At 55.8% G+C, this 21642-nt stretch overlaps 8 protein-coding genes across 8 annotated transcripts; 5 read left to right on the forward strand and 3 right to left on the reverse strand.

Annotated features, from left to right (window-relative positions):
- Window positions 1-2714: 2714 nt before the first annotated feature.
- Window positions 2715-4169, forward strand: GCG54_00007951 (putative glycosidase crf2; the record flags this gene model as incomplete). The annotated part of the gene is made up of 3 exons (XM_045407925.1): window positions 2715-2832; window positions 2883-3320; window positions 3370-4169. The coding sequence occupies 3 exons, from the start codon at window positions 2715-2717 to the stop codon at window positions 4167-4169; spliced, it is 1356 nt and encodes a 451-aa protein (XP_045257058.1).
- Window positions 4170-5173: 1004 nt separating this feature from the next.
- On the forward strand, window positions 5174-5911 carry GCG54_00007952 (uncharacterized protein; the record flags this gene model as incomplete). The annotated part of the gene is made up of 1 exon (XM_045407926.1): window positions 5174-5911. One exon carries the CDS (start codon window positions 5174-5176, stop codon window positions 5909-5911), a length of 738 nt encoding a protein of 245 aa, XP_045257059.1.
- A 2177-nt stretch (window positions 5912-8088) lies between these two features.
- Window positions 8089-9425, forward strand: GCG54_00007953 (uncharacterized protein; the record flags this gene model as incomplete). Its single annotated transcript, XM_045407927.1, has 3 exons — window positions 8089-8349; window positions 8435-8544; window positions 8603-9425. The coding sequence occupies 3 exons, from the start codon at window positions 8089-8091 to the stop codon at window positions 9423-9425; spliced, it is 1194 nt and encodes a 397-aa protein (XP_045257060.1).
- A 767-nt stretch (window positions 9426-10192) lies between these two features.
- On the forward strand, window positions 10193-10684 carry GCG54_00007954 (uncharacterized protein; the record flags this gene model as incomplete). Its single annotated transcript, XM_045407928.1, has 1 exon — window positions 10193-10684. One exon carries the CDS (start codon window positions 10193-10195, stop codon window positions 10682-10684), a length of 492 nt encoding a protein of 163 aa, XP_045257061.1.
- A 279-nt stretch (window positions 10685-10963) lies between these two features.
- GCG54_00007955 (Cytochrome c oxidase subunit 4) lies at window positions 10964-12002 on the reverse strand (the record flags this gene model as incomplete). Its single annotated transcript, XM_045407929.1, has 5 exons — window positions 10964-11134; window positions 11202-11302; window positions 11358-11516; window positions 11731-11787; window positions 11912-12002. The coding sequence occupies 5 exons, from the start codon at window positions 12000-12002 to the stop codon at window positions 10964-10966; spliced, it is 579 nt and encodes a 192-aa protein (XP_045257062.1).
- A 452-nt stretch (window positions 12003-12454) lies between these two features.
- Window positions 12455-14467, reverse strand: GCG54_00007956 (uncharacterized protein; the record flags this gene model as incomplete). Its single annotated transcript, XM_045407930.1, has 1 exon — window positions 12455-14467. One exon carries the CDS (start codon window positions 14465-14467, stop codon window positions 12455-12457), a length of 2013 nt encoding a protein of 670 aa, XP_045257063.1.
- A 615-nt stretch (window positions 14468-15082) lies between these two features.
- On the reverse strand, window positions 15083-16228 carry GCG54_00007957 (uncharacterized protein; the record flags this gene model as incomplete). The annotated part of the gene is made up of 2 exons (XM_045407931.1): window positions 15083-15898; window positions 15956-16228. The coding sequence occupies 2 exons, from the start codon at window positions 16226-16228 to the stop codon at window positions 15083-15085; spliced, it is 1089 nt and encodes a 362-aa protein (XP_045257064.1).
- Window positions 16229-19838: 3610 nt separating this feature from the next.
- GCG54_00007958 (uncharacterized protein) lies at window positions 19839-21038 on the forward strand (the record flags this gene model as incomplete). The annotated part of the gene is made up of 2 exons (XM_045407932.1): window positions 19839-20654; window positions 20715-21038. The coding sequence occupies 2 exons, from the start codon at window positions 19839-19841 to the stop codon at window positions 21036-21038; spliced, it is 1140 nt and encodes a 379-aa protein (XP_045257065.1).
- Window positions 21039-21642: the final 604 nt, after the last annotated feature.

Here is a 21642-nt window from a genome sequence, read left to right on the forward strand (position 1 = left end):
TTGCGGTCCTATGTTCGCGCTTTCATGACTACGGGATTCTTTATATGGCGTTGTTTTGGTGAAATATGTCAAGGGTGTTGATGATTTTAATATTTTTACCATTTTATATGCGGTGTCCATTTCGGCGAACTTAGGACGGAGGACTTGTTGCATTTTCAACACCGGCAAGCTTCATGCCCATTAATTCAACATCTTTTCCCCTGCCTAGTATTCTTATTGCCATCGAATTCATCGTTGTCAATTTCCACGTATACTGCTATCTTGGTCAAGTAAGTTGGATGGTGTGGTTGATCTTTGATAAGCGTGGTCAGTTTATGCTCGATATCATGTCGGACATATCCCACGCCAAAAAAATGACAGACCTCCGAACCCAGGCAGAATGCCAGCTTGAAGCCATAAAACGATTACTGTCAACACGTCTACGTCTATGGGACCCCGTTATTCTTGAACCTAAGAACGCCTTATGTCCGCCTCGTCTCGTTGACGGAACACAGCAGATATCTGCGTGTTACACACAGCAAGCCTCGGCGGCACAACTGGCCGCAGCCAACGGGGAACGCACGATCTCGCAGCTGTCGCATGTAGTCAAACAGTCCACCGCAGTAAGCAGTGTAGATTCAAGTTTCCCCCTCCCACGGTGGTGCATGTGCGATTCGACGCGGGCGGGGAGGGCGAGGTGATTGGGTGGCCCTGACGGCAGGTAGCTGGTTGGTTGGCTGGTTAGTTGGTGCTTGTCAATCGTCATCTGTGTGTTCTAGTTCGGTGTACATAAAGGGCTTCAAATATGAAATTGTTTGGCGTTGGGAGGTTCGACGCTAGTGGTGGAGGATTCGATCCTGATGCGTACAGCCGGCAGGTTCATTTCAGCCCCCGTCGTCCAAGCACTTTACATCAGCATGGCACAGCACCTGTCAATCTAGCCTGCATATCGTCCGAAGGTACTGACAGCTACGAGACAGGTGCTTTTGCAGGCATCATCATCATCATCAGTCAACGTCAAAAGTGACATGCCCCGTGCGCCGCCGCACAGAACACACACGACAAGACGGGGGAAGGACGGCACGGGGGCGAAAATCGCTGCAGGCAAAGACTCAATCGAATTGCAAAAGTGGACGGGCTCCGGGGGGGCTAATCCCAAAAAAGGGACTGTGGATGGAATAACCGAGAAGGAGAAGAAGAGAAAAACATGATCTTGGGGCGATCAGAGGGGGAAAACTCATGGGTGGCCAATCAGAAGCAGAGATCAGCGGACGAGTTCATTACGAGGGGACTGGCGGATTCTCCAGTTTCTTGGTGCATCCCTTGGTTTCCCCGTATTTTTCTCTGGTGGATTCCATTGATTCTGCGAGCGGGAGAGGAAGCAGGCAGGGAAAACACAGAGAGCAGGGGCAGGGTGGTCCGGCTATGCTACCTAAATCAAGCACGCTTGGCCGCTTCGGGCAGGGGAGGGCGTTGCAGAGGGGAAAGCGATTGGTTCCATTTGCGCTGGGACAGACGAAGAATGGATGATGGATAGATGGACGGTCAGGTGCCCGGCTGATGTGTGAGCAGCAGTCTTCTGCCAGCACAACACCTCAGTGGGAAGATTCTGCTGAAGGGAGAGAGGGAAGTGAGACTGCCCACTGCCTTGGGGACGTCCATTGGCGGGGGAGGGAGGCAACTGGAAAGGGGCACCTCGCCTCAGACAATGCTCTCTATCCGTACCTTACAACGTGCTTACTGACTGCCCTGAGGCGATCAAAACACACGCACATCACCCCAGTGAAATGGATGACTAGTCCCGAGGGAGTTGGAGGGAGAGATGCTACCTTAGCCCAGCGCCAGCGCCAGGCAGGCTGTTGGCCCTGAGTTGGGCTGCCAGGACACGAGCACTAAGGAAGCGAGCGAGGCGACCAACGAACCAGAGGAGGCAGTTGGTAGTCAATCCGTGTTAACCGTAAGAATTAGCTGGAGGACTGTAGAAGTAAGGTAAGGTAGGTTAAACTGTAAGGTACCTTAACGTACTAACTTTCGCCTGGTTTGACTTCCCGCGCATTCCCACTCCTCCCGCTACCCCCATCCCTTCCCCCAATTAATTCTCGCCGTCTTGGCTTCGACCCTTTTCCCTCCTCCTCTCTCTCTCTCTTCTCCATCCCTATCCCTCTATCCCTCTTCATCGTCGTCTACACGGTCGTCACTCGTTCCCGACCAGCAGCCTGACGCCTTTCCGCTGTATCGCTTTATTTACTATCGCTTAATACGCATTTTGCACCCTTTCGTTAGGTTGTATCGCACACTTCACCACACGGCCATTGTTCGCATTGTTTCTGCCTCGAACAAAGCATCCCGTCTCCCGCGAAACCGTTTTGCCTTTCCGCCACAGGACGAACCGTATCCGAACTCTCTTGTTCCATTCGTCCCAACAAGGACTCGAAAGTCAATTCATTTAAATCGGCATCCCAGATATCCAACCGCAGCCCGGAAAACGACGCACGCTCGACCGAACGAGCGAGTCCCCGTGGTGTCACCGTTATCAGACAGCCGAATTCCAACCGGCAGTGCGGCAGCCAGTAAACACAAACAACAATCTCCGCGCCCCGCGGACGGCGACATCTCTTGGGTCCTTCGACACCCAGACCGACGTCGCTCTCTTCTTTGGCGAACCACCAGGTTCCCAAGCCGTTCGTTCGCACCCATCTTAATACCATAATTGTACCCAACAAACACCACACAACATGTTGTCGGTTCTTCCATTGGGCCTCGCCCTCCTCGGCGCATCAAACGTCCTCGCCCAGACCCCTCCCAGCTGCTCCTTGACCCAGAAGTGCCCCGAGTCCGCGCCTTGCTGTTCCCGTAAGATACCCTCTGCCCGAAATATCGACGACATGATCTGACTCGTCCAGAATATGGCCAGTGCGGTACCGGTGCCTACTGCCTCGGCGGCTGCGACCCGCGAATGTCCTTCTCTCTCGATGCCTGCGTGCCCGCCCCCGTATGTCAGGACAAGAAGATGTCGATGAACTCCATGGACGGCATCGTCGATATTAGCAAGTACCTCGGCGACCCGAGCAAGGCCGACTGGGTCGCTCAGGGCGAGCCTGCCCTGCGCAATGGCGCCGTGCTCCTGACCATGCCCGCCAAGAGTGTCGGCACCGTCCTCGCCTCCACCACCTACCTGTGGTACGGCAGCGTCAAGGCGACCATCAAGACCTCCCGCGGCCCCGGTGTCGTGACTGCCTTCATCTTGTACGGTGACGTGAAGGACGAAATCGATTACGAGTGGGTTGGTGCGGATCTCGAGATGTCCCAAACCAACTACTACTTCCAGGGTATCCCCAAGTGTACGTCTGGCCCGTGCCTTAAGCTTTCAACCTTAACTGACTCTTGCAGACGATCAATCCGGCAATATCTCCCTGTCCAACACTTTCAACAACTGGCACACGTACGAGATCCACTGGACTCCCGATGAGATTCAGTGGCTCGTCGACGGCCAGGTTGGCAGAACCAAGAAGCGCTCCGACACCTGGAACGCCACCGCACAGCAGTGGGACTACCCCCAGACGCCTGCCCGTGTGCAGCTCTCCATCTGGCCCGGTGGTGCCGACACCAACGCCAAGGGCACCATCGAATGGGCCGGTGGTGCCATTGACTGGAATGGCGAGGACATCAAGAACGCCGGTTACTACTACGCCCAGGTCAAGGACGTTGAGATCAACTGCTACAACGCCAAGAGCTCCCCGGGAACAAACAGCAAGAAGAGTTACTACTACAACAACATCAAGGCAACCAACGATACGGTCGTCGACAGCGACAAGGACACGATTCTGAAGAGCTTCCTCGGCACCGGTCTTAACATGAACGCCGGCGCTTCATCGGCCTCAGGCAGTGCGGCCCAACCCTCAGCATCGGCAGCCACGATTCCCGGAGGCAGCAACAGTGGCCCGGGAGCCGACCCTGGCCAGAGCAGCGGTGGCTCCAGCTCCGACTCTGGATCTGGTTCTGGATCGTCGGGTGATTCCGGTTCCAGCGGATCCGGCTCCTCTTGCGGCAGCAACGGCTTCTCGCAGGACTGCAACAGTGGCAGTAGCGGCAGCGGCAGCGGCACATCTCTCGGTGTGCGCCACGAGTCCATGGCTGGCGCCAGCGCCTTCGCTGCGCTCATCGCCATGGCTGCCGCTTTCTGGGTTTAATGCATTGCATGGTAGCATACTTGGTGTTTGATTTAAAATGTTTAATGGATAACGTGATGCACTCACCCGGGTTTCGCTTTACCTCCTTGTATGTAATGAGAGCATTTTCTGGTGGTTTTCTTGGGCATCTGTGGTAATGGCGCTTGCCGTCCGTTCTTTATAGGAGTTCAGCAGCCGCATTGCATATGTAGGCGGCCCTTGTGACTTGATTTACCTGGTATATAAAAGGATGACATGACTGAAGTCTATGCAACGAGGTTTTTGCCAAGCGAAGCGATTTATGATTGAAAGTAGATGGTGACATCTTCTTAAGGGACCATGGTGTCGGGCCAATCGGTGCATTAGTCTGCAGCATATCGTGGGGTTGAAGCTACACAGCAGATGCCGCGCGAAACAAGCTTCTGGCGGTTTGGACCGAAGACGCGAGCTGAGCCACATGGGTTTGGCCGTCGGGGGGAACTTGGGCCGGCAATGGTGTTTGGCAATGTTAAGAAGTGTAAGTATTCGGCGGGGCGATAGTATCTTGCCTTAACACCTGCAAGACGGCATTTGGGGGACAGGGAAACCCCAGACGAGGCGGATCCTCTGAGCAGCGACAGGGATATGTGCGCTACGTCGATCAACCTAGTGGGAAGTCCCCCTACGGACGAACACCTTGCCGACTTTGCGCCTGGCGTTCATCTCGCGGTTGATTTTTTGGTGTTGGTTCATTCTCGCGAGGGGAGCGAGATGTGGATGGTGCGGCGTAAGGCTGATTTGAAGATGGCATGTTCCAGGGTACTGGGATGGCGGTGGTGCTGCGAATCTGCCCGACTGGACTAAGACGGTGATGTATAAAGACGACGGAGGTCATTGACGATGAAGATGTCTGAAATACTGAAAGATCAGGACATTTCATTCGAAGAAACCAAGAGTCAACGTCATATAGCACTTCACACGCATCACATCACTTACACTCTGCGAGACACTACATCCAGCATCGTCATCACCTACCCATGCCAAACATGTCCGGCATCAAGACCGTCGCTTTCTTCGGCGCATCCGGCGGGTGTGGTCTCGCGGCCCTCAAACACTCACTCGCCGAGGGCTACATCTGCATCGCCCTCTGCCGCAACCCGTCCAAGCTGACCTCCCCCCTCCCGGCGTCGTCTCACCCGAACCTCGTCGTCAAGCAGGGTGACGCGCACAACGTTGACGACGTCGCGGCGTGCCTGGTCAGCCCGACCAGCCCGCACGCGCTCGTCGACGCCGTGTCGTTCAGCATCGGCAGCCCGCTGGACGTGTGCAGGATGACCGTCGAGGACCCGGACGTGTGCAAGAACGGCATCGCGGCGGTGCTGGGGGCGCTCGAGACGTTGCGCGGGCGCGGGGTCGTCGGGAAGCCGCGGATGGCGGTGGTCTCGACGACGGGCATCAGCGGGTTCGCGAGGGACGTGCCGGTGCTGCAGGTGCCGATGTATCACGTCCTGCTCCGCGCGCCGCACGCGGACAAGAAGGTGATGGAGGAGCGGTTGGCGGGCTGCGGGGAGGCGTGGACGGCGGTGCGGCCTGCGTTTCTGAGCGACGGGGCGGCGCCGGGGAGGACGGTCCGGGTTGGTGTCGAGGATCCGAGGACGGGGGTGGAGAGCAAGGCTGTGGGTTATGGTATTTCGAGGGAGGATGTCGGGAGATGGATTTTTGAGAATATCCTGCGGGATGGGGGCATGGAGTATGTGGGGAAGGCTGTCAGCATTACCTGGTGATGCTTCATGTGTGAATGGTGGTGTTTTCTGCGAGGTTGAGTCGCGGTTCGTTGCATTTCTAGAAAAGGCCTTGCACAACACCAGTGAAGCTTTGAGCGTTGACCAAGCGTTTCTCCCGTCCCAAAGAGCTCGATCAATTCGGCCCAATCGGCGTCGTGACACAAGTCTTATTTGAAGAACGGAATCAGCGTGCCACGAGCGGTTCCCTCATGTCAGTGACTTGGTTGGATCTTCTGGCCACCCTGCATTCCCCTGCAGCGTCAGTGCTAAGCTTGGCTACCCATCTCGACAGCGAGTGTGTGCAGAGCGCGTCGCTCTGGTGGATGGCGGCGGAGCGGGAGGGAGGCTCTTCGTCCGGTCGTTGTCCGCAATGGTGGTGGTGGTGTTGTTGGTGTTTGGTTGGTTGTCGAAGCGCAGCCACGCCGGGAATAGATGCAGGTGTTGGCGGCAGGGACAGGTACGTACCCGCCGTAACAGCTGGAGAGCCCACTTTTCGCGTCAAGGTCACGCAGTTTGCATTTCGGCTCGTCAAATTAAGCTGTTTCCTGTAAGTTGGGCCACCGAAACCGAAGCCAAGGGCGAACAACAGAACAGCCTGGGAGTACTCTGTACGCAGAATATGCAAGGCTATCCGTACCAGGTGAATAAACGTCGTCCCAGAGCATCTCTTGGGGGCTACCGCCGCCTCTGCAGGCCTGCGCGAGGTCAGCTGTCGGGAAGTTTCTCAACCAATCCGTCAACGGCTGCGCAGGCGGGTGAACATGTTTCGAAACGCGGCCCAGCTCAGCCCTTCCCACCAGCACGCCAGGCCCGGCCAACCGCAGCGCCTGAAAGAGCCCGAGATGTGCTGTTTGGTAACCTAACCCCTTGAGCAGCACTTTGGCATGCTCGATGCCCCTGTTTCAAGAGTATTGGGTGGCACACAGCTGGGGCTTTTTTCCAATCTTTTGGACAGGAGAACAGGAAGTGAGATGTTTGCTGGATTATTACGGACAGCGAATTTTACACATCTTCTGTGGTTGCTGTTGTCTGCCAAGCTGGGTAGCGAGAGGTGGCTTGCTGCGCAGATGACAGGATCCGCCAAACAAGACAGAGCCCCTCGGACTCGACTGGACCAGACTGGAATCCGACTCTGACGCCGATGCTTACCTGCGTCAAGCGGGTTTGAGAAACGCATGCAGCATGGGCAAAAAGAATGTCGGAGCCTTTCTCGCCAAGGCCTGAAGGTCAGGTCAACAGGCGCCTACTATCTCGTCATTTGATGCAAGACTCGTTTCTTTGAGAGGGCCTGTCTTCTTCTGCATGGCTGGCGAGTAAGCCGTGGAACAGGCCCCCTTAACCAACAAGAGCGTCTCTGCCGCGTCTTGCTCGCCAATCATTTCCACCTTTGCTGAGCTTCCCCCATGGCCACCCCGGCCTCCCTTGCCATTGCGTCTTTTGCATCTCTCGAACAAGAAAGCCCTGTAAGGCAAAGGATCTTTGAATATGTGCGGGGTGTCTGAGTCTGACAGCAGAAAGGGGGCTTTGTGAAGAGATGTTTGCTGTGTGGCCGACCGCCTGCCCGCCTGTCCTCTCTGTGCCCCAGTGCAGTGGGCTTGTCATCCCATCCCTTCACTCAGCCCGTGGCTTGGGGGTGTGTGGTGTTGAAAGCTGGGATCCAACTGGGAGGGAATGCATGGGATAGGATGAATTAGAGAGACACAGAGTCAACAACCATGTGCAGCCTGCCCAACCTACCTACCTAAGCTTGTATGTTTGATCGACTTATAAGGTTGGCCCTGCCTCCTTCTTCCCTGGAAATTCGGATGAAGTCTCATCTTGTATGTTATTCGCAGCTTTCGACCAAACTTAATTTCAGCTTTCAAGGAAACGAAACGTCCTTTTTGCCGCTTCTGTTCTCTCGGTACAACAACTAAGAAGGAACGACCCGACTTGAGCCCCTACTGCTCCTTCCTCCATCTCAACATTCCACCCACCACCTTCTCTTTCAACTGGCAGGCAGCCTTGTTGTTTTGATCTCTCGCGTGCTGCCTAGAGGAATTTTCCTTCTTCCTCCCTCTTACTTCTACCAACGCGTCACTCACACACTCTCTCACACACACACACTCACTTTCACACAATCTCACGATCGTTTCACAATAAACCCATCACTTCTACCGTTCGAATAGAAATCCAAGATGCGCTTCTCGGCTGTCCTCGCCTCGGCGGCCACCGCCTCTGCTGCCGTCATTGGCAGACAGACCAACTCATCCGCTGGAACTGCTGCGAAGCTCCTGGTCGGCAGTGCCAATCGCATCTCCATTGTCAGCTACGACGGCAAGGAGTTCAAGGTCGTCGACAACTACACTGACACCGGCGTTGCCAGCTGGATGGCTTTCAAGGAGCCTAACCTCATCTACGCTGTCGATGAGAACAGCGCCGACCTTCGTCTGTTCACCGTACGTAATGTTTTTTCAGTTTTATTTTATTGAGCTCCTGCCATCTCATCTCCCAAGACCGTTGACAAGCTGACACACTCTACAGTACGATGCCGCCTCGGACAAGCTGCAGTTTGTCACCAACAGCACTGGCTCCACAGGTGTCGTCTCCCTTGCCTTTACTGCTGACCAGAAGCGTCTCGTCGGCGCCTCCTAGTAGGTCTAACTAGCAAAACACGTCCTTTGCCAGACACACAAGCTAACCATCCGACAGCGGCCAGGGCTCCATCGACATCTGGGACATCTCTTCGGGCACCGATCTGAAGCTCCTCAAGCAGCTCAACTCTACTGATCCCGTTGGCCCCAACACCGAGCGCCAGGATCAGAACCGTGCCCACCAGGCCATTCTCGACCCCTCCGGTCGCTTCTTCGCCGTCAACGACCTCGGCAGCGACCGCGTCCTGATCATCGACTCCAAGGACGATGCCTTCGTCATCTCCAACAGCAACAGCGTCCCCGCCGGCTGCGGCCCCCGTCACGGCTCCTGGTACCCCACCAAGGCCGAGCAGGCAACCCACTACATGGTTCTCTGCGAGTTGACCAACCAGATCGAGGTCTTCCAGGTCTCCTACAACGGCACCGGTGTCGGTTTCGCCCACACCCAGGAGCTGAGCACCTTTGGCGCCGCCTCCCCTCCCGCCAACGCTAGCACCGCTGCCGCGGGCGAGATCGCCATCTCCAGCGACGGCAAGAACGTCTACGTCTCCAACCGCCTCACGGGCAACGAGACCGACTCCATCGCCCACTTCAAGGTCAAGCAGACTGCCGCGGCCGGTGGCTCCCCCTGCAAGGCCACCGCCGGCGGCATCGAGCTCGAGTTCGTCGACTCCGTCTCCTCTGGAGGTACCAAGCCCCGCATGATGAGCCTGTCCAAGGACGAGAGCATCCTCTACGTCGGCAACCAAGATGGCCAGGACGGCATCGTCGCTTTCAACCGTGGCGAGGACGGCAAGCTCACCGCCGGTGCTACGCTTGCCAAGTCGGTCATTGGCACTGGTGAGGACTTCGGTCCCCAGTACGTCCAGCAGATCGCTTAAGCTCGCTGCGAGGTCTCGTCTGTCGCTTTTCTTGTCTTTAAAAGGGATTCGTTACTTCTTTCATTTGGGGGGAAAAAAGGGCACGGCGTTGCACGGCGAGATGGGCCACAGGCGTTCGGGGGGCGGGCACATGGCATGGCTGGATCAGACATGACACCGCTTGCTTGCATTTACACTCTGTTCTTGCCTGTATAGATACCTTGGTCATTGGTCTTTAGAGTAGTTACCTCTGGATGTGAGGTTCTGAATCAGATTCATCAATCAATCTTTCGAAATCGTGTGTAGCATTGCTGTGACTCGTGGTGTGTGTGCGCCCTGATGGAAGAAGAAAAGTTGAGGTGCTGTCGAGGTCGGGCATGGGACCTTGATGGATCGGCCCAGGGCTAACGGCCGGTAGCGTAGCGTGTGTCCACTGCGAATTTAGCGAGGCGGATGCACTACGACGTTGGAGAGGCCGCTAATCGGCAGACAAACATCCGCTAACGGTTCTGGTTGAACCACTAAAGAGCCGCACCCCACCACTCCGTGCAAGCGAGCTAGCGCATGGGCAGCCCAAAGTCAACAACGGTCGTCGCCCGTCTGCTGCAACCTCTGCGCAATCATCAACTACAACACCGCCCCTTATACGAACCTCGCAAGCCTCTCTTCGCCTGTCTCTCCCGTCTCCCGCCCAATCGGGATGCGTCAAAGCAGGAATCAACTTTAGCAACAGCGACCAAAACACGCACATATATCTCGCGCCACGCCGCGCCTCGACCATTGCCGCCATGGCGGACAAGATCACCTCCAAGAACCTCTCCTACGACACCAAGATCCCACCGTTCCTGCGAGCCCTGCACGCGCAAGCAGCAGGTAACGCGGCGGATCCCGACCCTATTCTCTCGAAGCGGCGGAGGGCGGGCAAGAAGCGGTCCGAGAGCGAGGAGGCCGAGGACGCGCCGCTGGTGGTCGACGACGAAGGCAATGTTGTCGATGTGAGGGTGGACAAGGACGGAGGTGTCGACGAGGACCAGCTGAAGAAGGACGAGGCCGACAAGGAAGACGTCACCAAAAAGGAGAAGAGGGAGGCCGACAAGGTTGCTGGCATCGGGGCCAGCAAGAAGAGAAAGGCTGGCAAGATCATTGGCGAGGGTGTTGACGATGCCAAGGAAGACGGCAAGACGGAGGCGAAAGACGAGGCCAAGGATGAGGGTTCTAAAAAGAAGGCCGGCAAGAAGAAGGGCAAAAAGATCAAGCTGAGCTTTGACGAGCCTGAGTGAAGATCTTGGCCTACACCAGGAACAAGAATCATTGCCATCCGCGGGGCCGAGCCAACTATTAATGCTGTCACAGCTGCTTGCGTCTACGGAGTAAGAAGCGGAAAGCCGACCGAGCGGGGTACGCGGGAGCGGACGAAGGACATCACGTCGGGAGAAAAAGGTTCTATACAGCCACAACTAAGGTAATCTACACATCTGCCGTGCTCACTCCAGAGCAACCCGATGCCGCCTCGCCCCCGATCCCCTTGCTACTGCAGGCTCGCCATCAAGATGGTGCATTTATTGGTATCGGTACTCGGGCTTGACGAAGTCGGCAAAGGTCTTGGGCTCCTCGTAGCCGTGGTGGTGGTCGTGGCCGTGGTGGTGGGCGTCCTCGGTAGGGCCGACGTACTCCATCTTGTAGACGGAGCCGCACTCGGGGCAGCGCTCGATGGGGCGGTCGCGGGAGATCTGTCGAAGTGTTAGCGCACGGCGCTCGGAACGGAACCGGCCACACCGCAGCGGGAGGACGACGTACGGTCAGCCAGAGGGTGACGTGGGAGTCGGCGGGGGCACCGGTGCAGCCGAGGTACTGCTCGTCACCGGCAGAGCGGACGGGGATGGGGTTCTCCATGGTTCCTGGGTTCGCATTAGATTTTTGTGTTCGATACCGAGGGGTTGATGGGTCGCATACCCTTGCGGGAGGCATCGAGGGGGCGCATGTCGAAGACGTCGACGCCCTCCATCTTTCCGAGAATCTCGAGACGCTCGAGACCGGTGGACTGCTCGAGATCGGTGGGGATGTCGCCGGGCTTGGCACCGGGACCGAGGAGGTCGTCCTCGGTCTTGACCTCTGCACCATAGCAATTGACGTTAGTTTCCTTGTTTCTCTCGAACTAGTGTGCTCGTAACTTCGCTTGCATGGCCGTCCATCGTTCGACGCGGTTCGGGAGGTGTCGTTGGTTTTTAGGTGGGCTGCCTGGAGCAATTGCAGCATTCCGGTACACCGCGCCGGCCGAGGATAGGTCCAATTCACGAAATTTCGAGTCAATTGACGGAGACCTTACCGGAGAGGGTCTTGTAGTTCTTGGCGGGGGTAGAGCTGGAGCTGGGGGCAGCATCGCCTGTGTGATCGCGCGGGTCAGCGAAGTGTATGGGTGATATCGGGTTGGCGGGCTCGCGTGTATTTTTTTCGGGATTTGGGGGAGGGACGCAAGAGTCAGGCAGGAATCAATTGAGGGATCGTACGGCGGATCATGGAGGTCGCGAAAGTGCGTCTGGCGAGGGGAGCGACGGCGGCCCGGCGGGCGACGGCGATGGCGGAGCGTTGCAAGAACATGGCGGCGGCAATTGGGTGGGTTGGAGAGGAGAGGTTCGTGACGTCGGGTTTGGGTGAAGAGAGAGGGATTTGTCGATGGCCTGATTTGATGGTTTGATGTTGCGGCTGTCGGGTAAGCTACGGGAATCCACTCCAGAGAGCACTGGCCAAGAGGTGCCTACCGTAACCGGAACATTAAGCGATTCCGCGTCACGTGATGTGCAGGCGACCAAATGAGAGCGGTGACATTACCGAGCTTGTGAGAAGGGAGCATGAGAGTGGCATGATTTGTGAGATAAACGTACAACAACGGTAAACGGCTATGTGTCTATGAGTGCCAGCTATTCATAACACGAATAATCTCAATACGGTAAATTGAGATCTTTGAGCAAGTGAGCAAAAGCCAAACCAGACTGTCCAATCCTCCTTGATTCCCCTCCTCCATAGCAATCTAAATCCGTCCTCATCATCGCTCAGTAGTACGTTACCATGGCCTCACGCTCAGTGCAAGGGAGCCACGGGAAGATGAACCCATGCGAAACTTTCTTGCCCGTTCGCGGGAAGGGGCTGGGGCCGACATCCATTCTCGGATGCTCTGCTAAGAATTGCACCTCCTCATCCCTAGGAAGAAGTCCTTCCTCCTCCTCCTGATCCGTAACGCCCGACGAGCTCATGGCTTCGTCTTCTCTGCTGTCACTTGGCATGCCAGGCTCTTGGTTGCCAGAATGATGCTCCTCTTCAGCCAACTCCCGTGAATAGCCGTCGCTGTTCAAGTTGTCAAGCGACATATGCTGAGAGCCACTCGTACCAGTGTGTAGCCACTGGTTCTGCATTTCCTCGCCTTCTGTCATTGCCTCCATAATCACGTCCTGCGCTGCTTCGATATGCTTCTCGACATTGGCAGGCCGACTCAATCTGACGAGACCTGTTCTCGTCTGACCTTGTCGCTGAGAAGTTCTCTCAGATGCTTCGGATGTGCTTGGGATCTTCGCGGTCGTGGAGACTGCTGCCCTCGTCGAGGAAGAAGCCTCTGCGGAATTGTCGGTAAAGTCCAGCGTTTCGACAGAAGATCTGGGGCGCAAAGGGATTATGAACTCGAGTCGTCGCATCTGCTTGGGAGGAGTGAAGTCGTCCACGACGATCACTTCGTCTTCGGGTGTGCGTTGGCGAATAGTTTTCGAAGACTTTAGTCTTTTGCGTCGGCCTTGCTCCGGGGTAGCTGTTTGAACCCGCTTCTTGGTCGGAGTCTGGCGCGAACGAGGCGACGGCGTGCCCGGGGTTTGAGATGCATACGTTTCTGATGCGGATGTCAACAGAGGCCCAAGAAGCCCTGAGGGGGTTGCGGTTGATGGCTCGGAAGTGGTTCCAGCTCCGTGTTGTTCCCCTGTCGAAGTCGATAGCAGTACATGAGATGTCCTGGAAAAAAGTTGATCTCCAGTTCTGTCCAGCTTGCGACCATAAAAGTTGTAGTCGTTGGTATGCTGAGCGCCGCGGATAATGGCTTGTCGCATAACCGGATCGAGAGAGTGATGGCCCTCTTCAACGATAGACCTGCAGAAAGATTTGGCTCCCGTATGCGGGCCCCGTTCGAAGATGACACTCATACGCCAAAGGAGGAAATAGAGCGGCTCCATAGCCAGCTCGCCTCGGACATGCAAAGCTTGGAGACGATTGAGGACGTTGCAGATTTGGTACAGGTTGTGCGACTGGCAAATACCCTCAGCGGGCATGTGCTCCTTAGCCATCATCTGGTTTGGATGCATCGTCTTTCCAGGGCAAAACCATCTTTTGACCACCCTCAACTCATTGGCCAGCCGATAGTACCTCCTGTCACGCTTGTCGAAGTCCTCCTTTTCCTCGTCTGTGAGAGGGCCACGCAGCATCCTCTCGTGCCTCTCATCAATGTCATCTTCGTATTGGCGCTGGAGGCGATCTGCGTCCATGGCGTCGACGAATTTTGTCCATGTAGGTACCCAGTACGGACCGTCTTCGGTGATGGGTGTGGATGGGACACCCCGAAGCATAGCCGGCCTGACGAAAGTCTTGCCGTCGTCGCTTGTGACGAAGACTTGTTCCCACGGAGTGCTTGTGATCTCGAGTAGTGCCGCTGCCTCTTCGTCGTCCTTGGGGTCAGGGGCTTCGGTGGACTCGACAGGGGCAATTGCGGCGAGCTTGGCCTTCTTCTTCTGCAGCCTGTCTCTGAGGGCAGCTAATGCATCGATCTTTTCATCGAATTTGTCGCAAAGCTGCTGAATTTTGACGCGAATTTGTATGATGGCGTCGTCGAAGCGCTTCGTGGAGCCTGAGCGGCTGATCCTGTCTCGTTTCAAGCCATCGATCTCAGCGTCTTTGTAGGCGATTTCTGTCTCGATGAGGTCGGCAGCAGCCTGAGTCTCCTTCACAGTCTCCTCTAGCTCTGCGATAGAGGAGATCAGACGCGACTTCTGGATGAGCGGGGTAGGACGAGAGGGTGAGATTGTCGGCATCTTGGAGTGGGAGGCGCCCTCGAGAGCCGGGTTTTGAAGACTTGAAGAAGGAGAAACAAAACAAACTAGAAAAAAAAGGGCTTATTCGACGTTGGATAAGCTTAGAATGTTGTGACTGCAGACGGGGTTTCGAGGTTATCGACGAGCAATTAGCGCGGTATAGGAGAGAACGCGAGGCTGTACAGCGGTAACAATGATGTGGGTGGTCGCTGAGAAAAGACTCTCGCTGTAAAACGAGGTGGTGAGTTTTTTTGTCGTCGATAGGGAGGGTAGCAGAAAGGCGGTTCAGGAAGGCGCGGGTCGTCAGACCTTCCAAATCGGCAGCCACTTCAGTGTTTAAGCAAAGGGGGAAAAGAACGGCAAAGACGGAAAAGAAAGCAACGACCTCAGTTTCTCAGGTAGAGCATGGAAGCTGCAGGTGCAAATACCCGCCAAAGGAATGTTTGTGTCATCTACAAGCGATACTCATCTACAGCCAAATTGCCTCGTCCATCTATCAACCTCCAGAGGATCTGTCTAACGTAAGTACCTACCTACAATGTATACAAGGCCTGACAACGGCCGGGGCTAGCGTGTCCCCATTCCTAGCCCGGTCGTCGGTGGTTCATCATGTCATCATAACTTTTCCTTTTCAACCTTTCGCTCTCTAATGATGCCGTCTTGATATCCCGTAGCCACATGAACACCAGAAGGACTCCACATCTTACACATGAGCGCCCCTCGCCCCTGACCCGCACGAGGGAACGAAACCTCCTGAATCCACCACCCGTCCTCCGCCCCTGAAGGATCGTTCATCACAGCCTCATCAACGTTGACGTGAACAACGAAGGCGTACGTCAGGCTTGCTGCGGTCCCTAGGCTCCATCCGAGCCCAATGTGGTTGCCCACCATCAGAAGACCGTTGCGATCTGACTCAAAGGCATGCACGAGAACATGCTGGTTCGGGTCGTCGGCCGGGAGGGGCCCTCTCAGCCGGTAGAAGAGCAGTTCCCTCCGTTTCGTTACCGGCTTTCCTTCATTCCAACCAGTCAAGTCGACCTTGTGCATATCCACAATGGGGAAATGACCCGAGGCGTCGGGGAACATGGCTTTGATCTCTTCCACGTCCACTGCAGGCGCCTTGGGCCAGTCCCCAGGTGCTTTTGCTTTGAGAATTTCGGCGAACCTTTCCTGTGGCGGGACTTCCTGGGAGCTCACACGTCCCTCTTCTGGTCGTTTGAAAGTGCATATACAGCTGAAGCACACATCGCCGAGCTCGCTTTCTAAGTCTTCGAGGTTGAAGTCATCGGCCTGCAGTCGTTTGCTTGGTTCCTTTGGCTGACGCACTATGACCAGGCGAGAGCAGAACGTTCGACTGGTAGATAAACTGGAAACCTCGTATACGAAAGGCCGGTTGGCCCTTGCCGCCGCTGAGAAGCAGCCTTGTATACTCTGAAAGATGAGTTAGTGATAGAGGTCATCGCCTGGGAAATCAACTAGATATCTCACATGAAGTCCAAAACCCCCCGAGTGAGTACCCGTCCCTGCCGGCTCCTCCTCCTCTAACGCTCGACACGCAGCTAGCGGGGCTTGTGTGTACACATGTCCTCCGTAGGCAGCTCGAGGATCTGCTTTGGATCCACGCCCCTTGCCGCCAACGAGCTCCGATCCAGGCACCCAGGCAGGCCAAAGGCTCATGTATCGCTTGACTTTGCTGTCGGGAGTTGGCGGCGGTAGGGGGGCAAGTGCCATAACATTTTGGAACCAAAGCTTCTCGGACATCGTGAGTGAGGGAGAAATGAACAGTACGACGGAAGAATGAATGGCGTTGAATGGCTGAATAGGAAATCAATTCATCAAAATAAAGCACGAACCCGAGGATCTTTCTACACGCTTATGAGATGAGTTCTGGCAGGTAAAGTTGACAGCTATGAAAGCTTTGGGGATTTGCGAATTAAGCTTCCAGGGGCCTTGTTTTTGGCCCAACAGAGTCTCTGTTTTTGAGACATCGGTCGTCCAGTGGAAAATGAACCTCGGGACGAAGTGGCCTGTGGCGGGGCCGTGGCCGTGCGTACCGGAGCTGCTCCCCCAAACTCTCGGTGCGGAGCCGAGGTAGCCATGTGAGGGGAAGCTCCTCGCTCAAGCTGGATCATTCTGCTCCTTGTTGGAGTGGAGGAGGCAAAAGATGTCTCCAGGGAGAGCCGTGGTTGTTTGTGGGGCCCCCCGGACTCGCTCCGTGAGAAGCCCATAATTATCGGCCCTGGGCCAATTCACAAGTATTGAGCTTTATGATGGCCGGCTTCCGTGTTGCTCCGGGTCCATCGGGGTGTTTACGGTGGTGGCAACAGATGGATAGAGGGACCTCTGAACGGAAAACAAGCCAAGTGGCTGATGTAAGACGGCGATGCTGATGAGTGATCACCATTGCCCGGAGATAGGGTATCATCCAAGGCATTCGACGCTCTGACAGTACTTGGACACCCATGTCGCGACTCTTCCCAAGAGGCCAAAGCCGCTTCTACCCTTAATTGCGGACACATTGCCCACCTGTTTGCCTCGACCTGACAGGACTCTTCTCTTCACGGACCCAAAAAACCAAACACGACCTCAGACGAACTTTTGGTCGGTTGTCACCTTACACTTGTGGCCTGGCGTGTGTGGCCTCGGCCAAGAGCCCACTGTCAGCGCTTTTGACAACTGATGGAAGACATAGCAGACCAGTGGGTCTTGGCACAATTGTCTAGCTGTGCCAGGTAGTTGATGAGGGTCATGAACCCATCTCTGCTGTATTTGACAAGCTTTACTGGGTCCAACATGCAGGAGTTGCAGCATGCGGGCGTTCCGGACTGCTGGATGACTTTCTTGGGTTAGGAAGGCTTGGTACTATGTTTTACCAATACCAACTGACAGAAGAGCGCTGGAAAAGACGCAGAGAACTCTTCAATGTCGACTCCTTGGCAATTCGGTCAGTAGGTACCTACTGATGCCCGGCTGCCACCGACGGACGAACCCAATTCATGGCCACACTACAAGTTACAACCACATCGAGAAAGTCATTCGTCCCCGACATTATTGGTCCAAAACCCGCTCTTCTCACCCCGAAATCACCCCCTAGTGAGAAATCTCCTAGACGGCGCGTGACACCTCCCATGTCGTGGCTAGCGGCTCATTGTCCAACAGCCCAAACCAGACCAAAGCAGCCATCCGTACGGAAAACGCACTGCTCGGTGGGCAAACGAGCACCGCGCGATGCCTTTCCGGGCTCCCCGCGTCCAATGCCCTCGCCTCGCCCTGCCGCTCCTTCTCAGCTCAGTGTAGGTATGCCATCAAGCCAAGGGTGGTGTTGATGAGCGGTGTCGGAATGATTTCTGTTGGACGGGCACACTGCATCATGCACCCCGTAGTGATGGGCCAGGCGCATGAACACGATGGCAGGACAAGGCCTGGGGAGACGGCTTTTCCCCGCAAACTGAGCGAGCAAATGAGAGACATGTTCGGTGTGAGATCAGCTTCTGCCGTCGCCTTCTGGGCACTTGGTGCTTCTTTTTGTGTTGCTACATTCCGACTGCTCTGGCCCCTTCGGTATTCGAGATGGATGCCAGTCAAACTGCTAGCGAGGAGGCGAAGAGGCAAATCGTTGCAGTTTGTCCCGTTGCTGACAGCCTGCTCTACCGGGGCGTGGTCTCACTCATTAGTCGTCGGAATTGAACCCTTTAAAGGACGGCCGACTGCGGACTTCCTAACCGGGATGCGGTTTGAAACAAGACGCAGGATCAAGTGAGGCCCTCCATATTTGAAAGCGTGGCTGTTTGTTTGGATGAGCGCCATTGGAAAACCTCAGAGCTGCGGGTGACTCAAGCCACGGGCGGAAAAAGAAACATTGCTTGATGCCCAAAAGCCGCCAAAATTTTCAGAAAAATTCGCCTTTTGTACCTTGCGGTTGTAGAAACATAACGGAAGAATCGCGATGATCAGGAATGCAGAGTCCTCTTCCTGGGCTTCTCAGTCCTTCAGATAGTGGCGAGAGCCACTTCGGGGTACACTGGCAGAGACATTGACCTTCTAACCTGCGCAACATTTCTATCCCCTACAAGCTATCAGCACCCCTGCTCCCGTAAACGCGCTCCCACCGAGCCTCCGATTTGTTTCTCGGAGGTGTCAGCGTCAGCACCTCACCTTCTACCCAGAAGACATGTGTGGCGTGCATCGTCGTGTCACATCGAATTCGGAGAAGGCAGTCTCTAGTCTGGGGTGCAGGAAATCATGTCTCTTCCTCCCTGGCGGGCGCTTCTCTCATTTACTTCCCCATCAATGTTATCGATGGGTTACTTATTTACGATGAACAAAGACCGACTGAAGCTTCACCTGATGCCAAGTCATCATGGACCACTGTCTACATCCACGCGAAACCGTGAACAAGGCGGCAAGAGATGAGATATATATCTGCCTTCCTCTTGGGAATGCTACACAAGATGCTTACCTGAATTCCTGGGCTTTCAACTTGCATACAGCTCAAGCATGTCCCAAGCCTGAAGGCTGAAAAAAAAAGCCCCAATTTCCTGCCCATGTCACATTGTCTGCCCCTCAACCCCAGACCGGGGTGGTGGTGCATGACCAGGGGGGGGGGGGGGANGCGGGGGGGGGGGGGGGGGACCGCCGCATCCCGACCATCCCATTCGTTCCATGCTGGTCTTTTCCCCAGGTCTTTGCCTTTCCTGCCTCCCGCGACCCTTGCCCTGCTTCATCTTCCTCCACACATCAGTCAACATCGACCTTTCGCTCAGCCTAGTCTGGTCTGCGTGGTACGGCGAAGTAGCACCACACAGCTAAGAAAGAGGAGGTGTGAGAGGGGAACAGAGTGTGAACACGACACGCTGGTCAGGTTACCAATGAGCGGTTCCGCCCCGTTGGTCCACGCTGATCTCCCTCCTGTGTCTCTCTTTCTCCGCCTCTCCACACTTTCTGTGCCTCTGCGGCGGTGGTAAGAGGAATCCGGCACAATAAGTAGGAGACTGGGTCTCGTGCTTGTCTTGCAGTCGCGGCCCCGAGTTAGCCTTTTCGCCTCTCCCGTCCTCCCCACTTCAGCCCGCACGCCCGACACTTGACATAAGGGTCCTTTCTATCCGGCCAAGAGAGACTCCTCCCGGCTGTCTTCCTTCTTTTTCTGGGGACGCCTTGCCCCGTAGTCACCTTCGCTTGAACTGTCCGTCATTTCTTTCGAGTGGGATGTGTATGAAAGCAAGCTCAGCACTCAGTGAGCGGATGTGGGGAATGAGACGACTTTGATCGTTCGAGTCCTCCGCCAGTGCAACCCGCGGGCCTGGACCAGGACTTCGCAAATCTTCCACCAACACTATCACTCCAGAAAAGTACCATCGCGGAAAGCCCAAATATGGTGCTCGAAGTCGGGTCTCTAAACCGCCAGACCTTAGAACCGTTCAGGACATGGCAGCTTGAAAGGTCGGGATGCGAAGACACGATCGATTCTGACGCTGGGACCGACCTATTCTCATCGTTAGTGCCACGGCAATGCTCCATACACCATGGAGGCTGCCCCTCAAATTCAGCCCAACCCCGGGGCTCGAAAGACGCGGAGAGTCCCCTGATACAATGTCTTGAGCTCCTCGCAACGGCCTCACCGAAGGCTATCCCAGCGACTGAACAGGCCTCCTCCTCAGCCCGGGAGCAGTCGAACACTGCATTCACTTTGGGCGAGAACCATGAGAAAGCCGACTTTGACTTTCCCACACAACTTTCGCAGCTCAAGCTTGAGAAACGCCGCAGGCCAGATTCAGACGTCGACGGACCACACACGGCCGCTCTGAGCTCTAAGAAGCGTCGCTTGAGACTTCATCTCATCACCAGCCGGCTGTCCCAGCCGTACTCACTACCCGCAACGCACATCATCCACCGTGACGGTGCGGCTTCGGGCGATAAACGGTTCGTCAAGCTGGCTGCGGTAGCCACCTCGCCAGAGCACGGGAAGTCGGGCTTCAATCGTGAGAGCTCGTTGATGTTGCGGGCGGCCGTGTTGAACAGAGTGAGACTCCGCGTGCGGAACGAGGCGACGCAGCGGGGAGACGTCGTCATTGCCGTTGCGGCTGCCAATGCTGCCGTGCTTCACCACGGCCAACAGCTTGCCACCGGCGCAAGATTCGTCGCTCCGTCTTCTGCACTTGCAGAGAGACAGGAACAGCCGCCCCCGAGGGTAATTTTGATGCGCCCTGGCGTAATAAATACTCCCAGTCCAAGTGCTCTGTCGACGCAGGTGGAGAGGAAACCGTCTCCTCCAAGGACGCCGCAGTCCACACGCACGTTGCCGAAATCACCACGTCTACACCCGGCCCGTTCGCCTAACTTGGCGCCGTCCGAGGCCATGTTAGAAGAGTTGGATGATGACGCTCCTCTGGCGTTCCCGACGTCAGACCACGACTGCCAGTACGCTTGGGCTGATGAAGACGACCTGGAAGACGTATACTCAGATTTTGGGGCCATCTTCGGCGGGTCGGCACAGACCCGAGATGGTGAGGACGACGGCTCGTATGAGGAATATCTCGATGAGCTGGACGGGATATCGTGGGTTGGCCGGTGATGCCTGGAAGGCGGTAAAGCTTAGATTGCAAGGCCGCCGAGTGTTCGGAACTAGACTGCTTGCTCAAGTTGAAGAGCAAGATCTAAGCGGGGCACGTTTTTCGAAGGTGGTCCTGCGATCGATAAACAACGCGAGAACGTCAGGAAGAACGAAGAGATGTGAGGATGAAAACGAAGTTGAAAACTCGACTAAATAGTGAGCATACTGGCACAGAACAAGAGAAAAGGCCGCAACGCCTGTCATTGACCGTATGCAAACCTCGCCGGCTTTCTAGCTTGCTCAATCTCCTCTCAATCACTCGATGACTTGATGTAGAAGACGCAATTTTCAACACGAAAAGGGAAACCAAGCGCGTTGAGGGAAGGAAGCACAGCATGCGCAAAAAACCTTATCTCTTGGCGAAGACAACTTCACCTCCAGATATGATGCCATTGGGTATCGCCGGAATTAGGCCGGAAACGGAACTTGGGGGAAGCTCAGGTGTGTCCTCGAGACGAGGGAGGGACCTACCCTTTGCGCCTGGAAGACCCCGCCGGTTCCGATGGTCGGCCCGGTCGGACATCTCCCCGGGTTCCGCCCCCGCCGCCTTCCATTGGGGACGTGA

Source organism: Colletotrichum gloeosporioides (assembly GCF_011800055.1).
Source record: "Colletotrichum gloeosporioides strain Lc1 chromosome Unknown consensus_104, whole genome shotgun sequence".
Lineage (NCBI taxonomy): Eukaryota > Fungi > Ascomycota > Sordariomycetes > Glomerellales > Glomerellaceae > Colletotrichum > Colletotrichum gloeosporioides.